Below are 11,937 nucleotides of genomic sequence, written 5' to 3'. Positions count from 1 at the left end.
TTATTGCTGCCAAAGGAGGGTCAAATAGTTGTTAAATCCAAGGGTTCACAATATGTTTTACCACCCTCCACTGTGAATGTTTACACTGTGTGTTCAATAAAGACATTACAATGTATACTTTTTTTTGTGTATTATTAGTTTAAGAAGAATGTGTATTGTTGTGACCTAGATGAAGATCAGATCAAATTTGATGACCAATTTATGCAGAAATCCAGGTATTTCCAAAGGGTTCACATACTTTTTTTTGACACTGTATTTTAAATGTAATTTAACAAGTCATTTAAGAAAAAAAAAATATTTTACAATAAGTCCCTGTGGGACTCCCAATCACAGCCGGTTGTGATTCAGTCTGGATTCGAACCAGTGACATCTGAAGCATGGCGATGCAGTGCCTTAGACCGCTGCGCCACTCGGGAGCCCACGAGGGTCAGAGTTATAAAGTCTAAGCCTTACAGTCCTGTTTCTCAGACTTTGCTAATATTTGAATCGTATGTATTTGTTCATGCTTTTTGAAGTTGAGATGATTCTACACATACCGTACGTTCAGACCTGTACTCTTGGACAAGCAGACCATTTGGTGGTGCTGGTTGCAGGTGGACAGACTGAAACAGCCACAAACATTACAGAAAGGTAGAACAAATCTCCCTAATGAACAGGACCCAGCAGGTGTCCCGCAATAATCCTTTCATAAGTATATATATATATATATATATATATATATATATATATATATATAAGTATATATATGTATATCTACCTGTCTACAATTAACACTATCACCATAATGTATTAACATAAAATGATACATCATACATGTTCCTATACATATTTCTACAGGCTTTCTTAAGTGTTGGAATGTCCAGTTTTGTTCTGAAGGTACTTGTCATTGGAGAGTCACCTGGCTGCAGTTTGAGCCGTAGCCACTAGAGGGGGATAGTGCCTCTTCCTGGTGCTGAGAGGACTGCTCTTCTTCTGTCTTTCCAGAGACGAAGCTGGGGAAGGTCTGTGCTCGGGTCATCAGGGTCATCGTCAGGCTAGTACCTGGAAACAACAGAAGGCCCGTGGTGAGGAAGAGGACCGTCTCTCTGGCTATACTACATCCCAATGTCCATACTGGTACATACCACAGGTTGGAGTACAAATGTGTATCACAGGCAGCTGTTGGGACCTTAATTGGGGAGGATGGGCTTGTGGTAATGGCTGGAGAGGAATCAATGGAATGGTATCAAATACATCAGATATATTTCCATGTGATTGATACCATTCCATTTACTCCATTCCAGACATTATGATGAGCCGTCTTCCCCTCAGCAGCCCCCTGTGACGTGTATGTATGTAATTACATACGTAGGTATGGTACTAGGTGCGTACTTACCATGTAGGTAGGTAGATAGGTACATGCTAGGTAGGTAGGTATGTACCACAGGAGATTGGTGGAACCTTAATTGGGGAGAACAGGCTTGTGGTAATGACTGGAGCGGAATGAACGGAATGGTATCAAATAGATCTAACACATGTTTTCTATGGTTTCCATGGTTTCCAAGTGTTTGATGCCATTCCATTTAAGCCGTTCCGGCCATTATTACGAGCCGTCATCCCCTTCAGCAGCCTACTGTGATGTACAGTTCCCAGTGTTTGCTTTGTTGTACTGTACAGTCCTAAACATTTAACATAATTCTGTGCACCACAAAACAACCTCAGTAAATACTCCTCTCTTTATTAATTCTAATGAATTGTCAAAATTGCTTCACGCTTCCTGTAATTGAATATCTGTGGAAACAGGGATGTAAATAGATACTGGTGTTCAGGTGTTCTACACTGCAGGTGTTCTATACTGCAGGTGTTCTATAATGCAGGTGTTCTATACTACAGGTGCTCTATAATGCAGGTGTTCTATACTACAGGTGCTCTATAATGCAGGTGTTCTACACTGCAGGTGTTCTATAATGCAGGTGTTCTATACTACAGGTGCTCTATAATGCAGGTGTTCTATACTACAGGTGTTCTATAATGCAGGTGTTCTATACTACAGGTGTTCTATAATGCAGGTGTTCTACACTGCAGGTGTTCTATAATGCAGGTGTTCTATACTGCAGGTGTTCTATAATGCAGGTGTTCTATACTACAGGTGCTCTATAATGCAGGTGTTCTATACTACAGGTGTTCTATAATGCAGGTGTTCTATACTACAGGTGCTCTATAATGCAGGTGTTCTATACTACAGGTGTTCTATAATGCAGGTGTTCTACACTGCAGGTGTTCTATAATGCAGGTGTTCTATACTACAGGTGCTCTATAATGCAGGTGTTCTATACTACAGGTGTTCTATAATGCAAGTGTTCTACACTGCAGGTGTTCTATAATGCAGGTGTTCTATACTGCAGGTGTTCTATACTACAGGTAGTCTACACTGCAGGTGTTCTATAATGCAGGTGTTCTATACTACAGGTGCTCTATAATGCAGGTGTTCTATACTACAGGTGTTCTATAATGCAGGTGTTCTACACTGCAGGTGTTCTATAATGCAGGTGTTCAATACTGCAGGTGTTCTACACTGCAGGTGTTCTATAATGCAGGTGTTCTACACTGCAGGTGTTCTACACTGCAGGTGTTCTATAATGCAGGTGTTCTATACTACAGGTGTTCTATAATGCAGGTGTTCTACACTGCAGGTGTTCTATAATGCAGGTGTTCTACACTGCAGGTGTTCGATACTGCAGGTGTTCTATACTGCAGGTGTTCTATACTGCAGGTGTTCTATAATGCAGGTGTTCTATACTGCAGGTGTTCTATAATGCAGGTGTTCTACACTGCAGGTGTTCTATATTGCAGGTGTTCTATACTGCAGGTGTTCTATACTGCAGGTGTTCTATAATACAGGTGTTCTATAATGCAGGTGTTCTATACTGCAGGTGTTCTATACTGCAGGTGTTCTATACTGCAGGTGTTCTATACTACAGGTGTTCTATACTGCAGGTGTTCTACACTGCAGGTGTTCTATACTGCAGGTGTTCTATACTGCAGGTGTTCTATACTACAGGGATTCTATACTGCAGGTGTTCTATACTGCAGGTGTTCTATACTACAGGTATTCTATACTACAGGTATTCTATACTGCAGGTGTTCTATACTACATGTATTCTACACTGCATGTGTTCTATACTGCAGGTGTTCTATACTACATGTATTCTACACTGCAGGTGTTCTATACTGCAGGTGTTCTATACTGCAGGTGTTCTATACTGCAGGTGTTCTATACTGCAGGTGTTCTATACTACAGGTGTTCTACGGTGCAGGTGTTCTATACTACAGGTGCTCTATACTGCAGGTGCTCTATACTACATAAATTCTATACTACAGGTATTCTATACTGCAGGTGTTCTATACTACAGGTGTTCTATACTACAGGTGTTCTATACTGCAGGTGTTCTATACTACAGGTGTTCTATACTACAGGTGTTCTACGGTGCAGGTGTTCTATACTACAGGTGCTCTATACTGCAGGTGCTCTATACTACATAAATTCTATACTACAGGTATTCTATACTGCAGGTGTTCTATACTACAGGTGTTCTATACTACAGGTGTTCTATACTGCAGGTTTTCTATACTACAGGTGTTCTATACTACAGGTGTTCAATACTACAGGTGTTCTATACTACAGGTATTCTATACTGCAGGTGTTCTATACTGCAGGTGTTCTATACTACAGGTATTCTATACTACAGGTATTCTATACTGCAGGTGTTCTATACTGCAGGTGTTCTATACTACAGGTATTCTATACTACAGGAGTTCTATACTGCAGGTGTTCTATACTACAGGTGTTCTATACTACAGGTAGTCTATACTGCAGGTGTTCTATACTACAGGTGTTCTATAATGCAGGTGTTCTATACTGCAGGAGTTCTATACTACAGGTATTCTATACTACAGGTGTTCTATACTACAGGTGTTCTATAAAGCAGGTGTTCTATACTGCAGGAGTTCTATACTACAGGTATTCTATACTACAGGTGTTCTATACTACAGGTGTTCTATACTACAGGTGTTCTATACTGCAGGAGATCTACACTACAGGTATTCTATACTACAGGTGTTCTATACTGCAGGTGTTCTATACTACAGGTGTTCTATACTACAGGTGTTCTATACTACAGGTGTTCTATACTGCAGGTATTCTATACTGCAGTTGTTCTACACTGCAGGTGTTCTATACTACAGGTGTTCTACGGTGCAGGTGTTCTACACTGCAGGTGTTATATAATGCAGGTGTTCTACACTACAGGTGTTCTATACTACAGGTGTTCTATACTGCAGGTGTTCTATAATGCAGGTGTTCTATACTGCAGGTGTTCTATACTGCAGGTGTTCTATACTGCAGGTGTTCTACACTGCAGGTGTTCTATACTACAGGTGTTCGATAATGCAGGTATTCTATACTGCAGGTGTTATATACTGCAGGTGTTCTATACTGCAGGTGTTCTATACTACAGGTGTTCTATAATGCAGGTGTTCTATACTACAGGTATTCTATACTGCAGGTGTTCTATACTGCAGGTGTTCTATACTGCAGGTGTTCTACACTGCAGGTGTTCTATACTACAGGTGTTCTATAATGCAGGTATTCTATACTGTAGGTGTTCTATACTGCAGGTGTTCTATACTGCAGGTGTTCTTAACTACAGGTGCTCTATAATGCAGGTGTTCTATACTACAGGTGTTCTATACTACAGGTATTCTATACTACAGGTGTTCTATAATGCAGGTGTTCTATACTACAGGTGTTCTATACTGCAGGTGTTCTATACTACAGGTATTCTATACTACAGGTGTTCTATACTACATGTGTTCTATACTGCATGTGTTCAATACTACAGGTGTTCTATACTGCATGTGTTCTATACTACAGGTGTTCTATACTGCATGTGTTCTATAATGTAGGTGTTCTATACTACAGGTGTTCTATAATGCAGGTGTTCTATACTACAGGTGTTCTATACTACATGTATTCTATACTGCAGGTGTTCTATACTGCAGGTGTTCTATACTACATGTGTTCTATACTACAGGTGTTCTATACTACAGGTATTCTATACTACAGGTGTTCTATACTGCAGGTATTCTATACTGCAGGTATTCTATACTACAGGTGTTCTATACTACAGGTGTTCTATACTGCATGTGTTCTATACTGCAGGTATTCTATACTGCAGGTATTCTATACTACAGGTGTTCTATACTGCAGGTGTTCTATACTGCAGGTGTTCTATACTACAGGTGTTCTACGGTGCACGTGTTCTATACTACAGGTGTTCTATACTGCAGGTGTTCTATACTACATGTATTCTACACTGCATGTGTTCTATACTGCAGGTGTTCTATACTACATGTATTCTACACTGCAGGTGTTCTATACTGCAGGTGTTCTATACTGCAGGTGTTCTATACTGCAGGTGTTCTATACTGCAGGTGTTCTATACTACAGGTGTTCTACGGTGCAGGTGTTCTATACTACAGGTGTTCTATACTGCAGGTGTTCTATACTACATGTATTCTATACTACAGGTATTCTATACTGCAGGTGTTCTATACTACAGGTGTTCTATACTACAGGTGTTCTATACTGCAGGTGTTCTATACTACAGGTATTCTATACTACAGGTGTTCTACACTGCAGGTGTTCTATAATGCAGGTGTTCTTAACTACAGGTGTTCTAAACTACAGGTATTCTATACTGCAGGTATTCTATACTACAGGTGTTCTATACTACAGGTGTTCTATACTGCAGGTTTTCTATACTACAGGTATTCTATACTACAGGTATTCTATACTACAGGTGTTCTATACTGCAGGTATTCTATACTGCAGGTATTCTATACTACAGGTGTTCTATACTACAGGTGTTCTATACTGCATGTGTTCTATACAGCAGGTATTCTATACTGCAGGTATTCTATACTACAGGTGTTCTATACTGCAGGTGTTCTATACTGCAGGTGTTCTATACTACAGGTGTTCTACGGTGCACGTGTTCTATACTACAGGTGTTCTATACTGCAGGTGTTCTATACTACATTTATTCTACACTGCATGTGTTCTATACTGCAGGTGTTCTATACTACATTTATTCTACACTGCAGGTGTTCTATACTGCAGGTGTTCTATACTGCAGGTGTTCTATACTGCAGGTGTTCTATACTACAGGTGTTCTACGGTGCAGGTGTTCTATACTACAGGTGTTCTATACTGCAGGTGTTCTATACTACATGTGTTCTACGGTGCAGGTGTTCTATACTACAGGTGTTCTATACTACAGGTGTTCTATAATGCAGGTGTTCTATACTACAGGTGTTCTATACTACAGGTATTCTATACTGCAGGTATTCTATACTACAGGTGTTCTATACTACAGGTGTTCTATACTGCAGGTTTTCTATACTACAGGTGTTCTATACTACAGGTGTTCAATACTACAGGTGTTCTATACTACAGGTATTCTATACTGCAGGTGTTCTATACTGCAGGTGTTCTATACTACAGGTATTCTATACTACAGGTATTCTATACTGCAGGTGTTCTATACTGCAGGTGTTCTATACTACAGGTATTCTATACTACAGGAGTTCTATACTGCAGGTGTTCTATACTACAGGTGTTCTATACTACAGGTAGTCTATACTGCAGGTGTTCTATACTACAGGTGTTCTATAATGCAGGTGTTCTATACTGCAGGAGTTCTATACTACAGGTATTCTATACTACAGGTGTTCTATACTACAGGTGTTCTATAAAGCAGGTGTTCTATACTGCAGGAGTTCTATACTACAGGTATTCTATACTACAGGTGTTCTATACTACAGGTGTTCTATACTACAGGTGTTCTATACTGCAGGAGATCTACACTACAGGTATTCTATACTACAGGTGTTCTATACTGCAGGTGTTCTATACTACAGGTGTTCTATACTACAGGTGTTCTATACTACAGGTGTTCTATACTGCAGGTATTCTATACTGCAGTTGTTCTACACTGCAGGTGTTCTATACTACAGGTGTTCTACGGTGCAGGTGTTCTACACTGCAGGTGTTATATAATGCAGGTGTTCTACACTACAGGTGTTCTATACTACAGGTGTTCTATACTGCAGGTGTTCTATAATGCAGGTGTTCTATACTGCAGGTGTTCTATACTGCAGGTGTTCTATACTGCAGGTATTCTATACTACAGGTGTTCTATACTGCAGGTGTTCTATACTACAGGTGTTCTATACTACAGGTAGTCTATACTGCAGGTGTTCTATACTACAGGTGTTCTATAATGCAGGTGTTCTATACTGCAGGAGTTCTATACTACAGGTATTCTATACTACAGGAGTTCTATACTGCAGGTGTTCTATACTACAGGTGTTCTATACTACAGGTAGTCTATACTGCAGGTATTCTATACTACAGGTGTTCTATACTGCAGGTGTTCTATACTACAGGTGTTCTATACTACAGGTAGTCTATACTGCAGGTGTTCTATACTACAGGTGTTCTATAATGCAGGTGTTCTATACTGCAGGAGTTCTACGGTGCAGGTGTTCTACACTGCAGGTGTTCTATAATGCAGGTGTTCTACACTACAGGTGTTCTATACTACAGGTGTTCTATACCGCAGGTGTTCTATAATGCAGGTGTTCTATACTGCAGGTGTTCTATACTGCAGGTGTTCTATACTGCAGGTGTTCTACACTGCAGGTGTTCTATACTACAGGTGTTCTATAATGCAGGTATTCTATACTGCAGGTGTTCTATACTGCAGGTGTTCTATACTGCAGGTGTTCTATACTACAGGTGTTCTATAATGCAGGTGTTCTATACTACATGTATTCTATACTGCAGGTGTTCTATACTGCAGGTGTTCTATACTGCAGGTGTTCTTAACTACAGGTGCTCTATAATGCAGGTGTTCTATACTACAGGTGTTCTATACTGCAGGTATTCTATACTACAGGTGTTCTATACTACAGGTGTTCTATACTGCATGTGTTCTATACTGCAGGTATTCTATACTGCAGGTATTCTATACTACAGGTGTTCTATACTGCAGGTGTTCTATACTGCAGGTATTCTATACTACAGGTGTTCTATACTACAGGTGTTCTATACTGCAGGTGTTCTATACTACATGTGTTCTATACTACAGGTGTTCTATACTACAGGTATTCTATACTACAGGTGTTCTATACTGCAGGTGTTCTATACTGCAGGTATTCTATACTACAGGTGTTCTATACTACAGGTGTTCTATACTGCAGGTGTTCTATACTACAGGTGTTCTATACTACAGGTGTTCTATACTGCAGGTGGTCTATACTACAGGTGTTCTATACTGCAGGTATTCTATACTGCAGGTGTTCTATACTGCAGGTATTCTATACTGCAGGTATTCTATACTACAGGTATTCTATACTGCAGGTGTTCTATACTGCAGGTGTTCTTAACTACAGGTGCTCTATAATGCAGGTGTTCTATACTACAGGTGTTCTATACTGCAGGTATTCTATACTACAGGTGTTCTATACTACAGGTGTTCTATACTGCATGTGTTCTATACTGCAGGTATTCTATACTGCAGGTATTCTATACTACAGGTGTTCTATACTGCAGGTGTTCTATACTGCAGGTATTCTATACTACATGTGTTCTATACTACAGGTGTTCTATACTGCAGGTGTTCTATACTACATGTGTTCTATACTACAGGTGTTCTATACTACAGGTATTCTATACTACAGGTGTTCTATACTGCAGGTGTTCTATACTGCAGGTATTCTATACTACAGGTGTTCTATACTACAGGTGTTCTATACTGCAGGTGTTCTATACTACAGGTGTTCTATACTACAGGTGTTCTATACTGCAGGTGGTCTATACTACAGGTGTTCTATACTGCAGGTATTCTATACTGCAGGTGTTCTATACTGCAGGTATTCTATACTGCAGGTATTCTATACTACAGGTATTCTATACTGCAGGTATTCTATACTACAGGTGTTCTATACTGCAGGTGTTCTATACTGCAGGTATTCTATACTACAGGTGTTCTATACTACATGTGTTCTATACTACAGGTGTTCTATACTACAGGTATTCTATACTACAGGTGTTCTATAATGCAGGTGTTCTATACTGCAGGTGTTCTATACTACATGTGTTCTATACTACAGGTGTTCTATACTACAGGTATTCTATACTACAGGTGTTCTATACTACAGGTGTTCTATACTGCAGGTATTCTATACTACAGGTGTTCTATACTACAGGTGTTCTATACTGCATGTGTTCTATACTGCAGGTATTCTATACTGCAGGTATTCTATCATACTGGTGTTCTATACTGCAGGTGTTCTATACTACAGGTATTCTATACTACAGGTGTTCTATACTACAGGTGTTCTATACTGCATGTATTCTATACTGCAGGTGTTCTATACTACAGGTGTTCTACACTGCAGGTGTTCAATAATGCAGGAATTCTATGCTGCAGGTGTTCTACACTGCAGGAGTTCTACACTGCAGGTGTTCTATACTGCAGGTGTTCTATACTGCAGGTGTTCAATAATGCAGCTATTCTATACTGCAGGTGTATCCATTTTTACATCAAAGACAGTATGTGTTATACACAGAGGCCTCCAGTGGATCCTATCTGGTCTTGTCCAGCTGTGGCTGGTTCCTATAAGGAGGGTGTTGGCTGTGTGGTCACTGGTTTGGTCCAGCTGTGGCTGGTTCCTATCTGGAGGCTGTTGGCTGGGTGGTCACTCGTCTGGTCCAGCTGTGGCTGGATCTATCTGAAGGGTGTTGGCTGGGTGGTCATTCGTCTGGTCCAGCTGTTGCTGGATCTATCTGGAGGGTGTTGGCTGGGTGGTCACTCGTCTGGTCCAGCTGTGGCTGGATCTATCTGAAGGGTGTTGGCTGGGTGGTCATTCGTCTGGTCCAGCTGTGGCTGGATCTATCTGGAGGGTGTTGGCTGGATGGTCACTGGTCTGTGCCACTCTATGTCTGCCTGTGTGTCTGCCTTTGTGTCTGTCTGCTTGTCTGTCTGTCTGCCTACCAGTGGCTCTTCCACATAAACCATGGGCGTGGAAGCAGTGGCAGAGAGAGGATGAGGACTATTTGATTACAGAGGGAGCTAAAGGGGGGTGGGGAAAGAGAGAGAGAGAAGCCAGTGTGATGTGAAGTGGGTGATGTGAAGCCAGTCACAGCAATGGGTTTCATACAGAACAGGTGGAGTGAGTCACACACACAAGTCAAATGATCCACTTCAAAATGTTCCCAGTACAGATCCTCTACTGTTCACTCCTATCATCACTTTTGAAAATCACTGAGACGGAAACAGGGGAAAAGAGGGACTCTTTTTTTTCTCCTTATTAGATTTGTGAAACAGCCGGAGTGCAGCCAACAACAGCCCTCTCTTCTGTCTCTGCCAAGAGAATACCTTTCTCTACCCACCTCAATGTAGGCTGGAAAGTGACAGTCCGGCTCACAGTGAGAAAATACAACGAATCTGATCATCTGCTGGACCATAAACAGCAAGGTTAGTGTGACTGAGGGCGTGGGTGGGTTTGTGTGGCTGAGGGCGTGGGTGGGTTTGTGTGGCTGAGGGCATGGGTGGGTTTGTGTGGCTGAGGGCGTGGGTGGGTTTGTGTGGCTGAGGGCGTGGGTGGGTTTGTGTGGCTGAGGGCATGGGTGGGTTAGTGTGACTGAGGGCGTGGGTGGGTTTGTGTGGCTGAGGGCGTGGGTGGGTTTGTGTGGCTGAGGGCATGGGTGGGTTTGTGTGACTGAGGGCGTGGGTGGGTTTGTGTGACTGAGGGCATGGGTGGGTTTGTGTGGCTGAGGGCATGGGTGGGCTTGTGTGACTAATGGCGTGGGTGGGTTTGTGTGACTGAGGGCGTGGGTGGGTTTGTGTGGCTGAGGGCATGGGTGGGTTTGTGTGGCTGAGGGCATGGGTGGGCTTGTGTGACTAATGGCGTGGGTGGGTTTGTGTGACTGAGGGCGTGGGTGGGCTTGTGTGACTGATGGCGTGGGTGGGTTTGTGTGGCTGAGGGCATGGGTGGGTTTGTGTGACTGAGCATGGGTGGGTTTGTGTGGCTGAGGGCGTGGGTGGGCTTGTGTGGCTCAGGGCGTGGGTGGGTTTGTGTGGCTGAGGGCGTGGGTGGGTTTGTGTGGCTGAGGGCATGGGTGGGTTTGTGTGGCTGAGGGCGTGGGTTGGCTTGTGTGACTGAGGGCGTGGGTGGGTTTGTGTGACTGAGGGTGTGGGTGGGTTTGTGTGGCTGAGGGCGTGGGTGGGCTTGTGTGGCTGAGGGCGTGGGTGGGTTTGTGTGACTGAGGGCGTGGGTGGGTTTGTGTGACTGATGGCGTGGGTGGGTTTGTGTGGCTGAGGGCATGGGTGGGTTTGTGTGACTGAGCATGGGTGGGTTTGTGTGGCTGAGGGCGTGGGTGGGCTTGTGTGGCTCAGGGCGTGGGTGGGTTTGTGTGGCTGAGGGCGTGGGTGGGTTTGTGTGGCTGAGGGCATGGGTGGGTTTGTGTGGCTGAGGGCGTGGGTTGGCTTGTGTGACTGAGGGCGTGGGTGGGTTTGTGTGACTGAGGGTGTGGGTGGGTTTGTGTGGCTGAGGGCGTGGGTGGGCTTGTGTGGCTGAGGGCGTGGGTGGGTTTGTGTGACTGAGGGCGTGGGTGGGTTTGTGTGACTGAGGGCGTGGGTGGGTTTGTGTGGCTGATGGCGTGGGTGTGCTTGTGTGGGTGGGTTTGTGTGACTGAGGGCGTAGGTGGGTTTGTGTGACTGAGCATGGGTGGGTTTGTGTGGCTGAGGGTGTGGGTGGGCTTGTGTGGCTGAGGGCGTGGGTGGGATTGTGTGGCTGAGGGCGTGGGTGGGTTTGTGTGGCTGAGGGCGT

At 43.1% G+C, this 11,937-nt stretch overlaps 1 protein-coding gene across 1 annotated transcript in view; it reads right to left on the bottom strand.

Annotated features, from left to right (window-relative positions):
• Positions 1-883: 883 nt before the first annotated feature.
• The window catches only part of LOC139366901 (docking protein 6-like), a 113,426-nt gene continuing 102,372 nt past the window's right edge, over positions 884-11,937 (bottom strand). Inside the window, exon 8 of the mRNA XM_071104646.1 lies at positions 884-1,041. Coding sequence (XP_070960747.1) covers positions 884-1,041 — 158 coding nt within the window. The remainder of the gene's footprint in view (positions 1,042-11,937) is intronic.

The sequence above is a fragment of the Oncorhynchus clarkii genome, chromosome 15 (assembly GCF_045791955.1).
Source record: "Oncorhynchus clarkii lewisi isolate Uvic-CL-2024 chromosome 15, UVic_Ocla_1.0, whole genome shotgun sequence".
In the NCBI taxonomy this organism is placed as follows: Eukaryota; Metazoa; Chordata; class Actinopteri; order Salmoniformes; family Salmonidae; genus Oncorhynchus; species Oncorhynchus clarkii.
The sequence above is the reverse complement of the archived record's forward strand: the minus strand, read 5'-3'. Positions and strand labels throughout refer to the sequence as shown.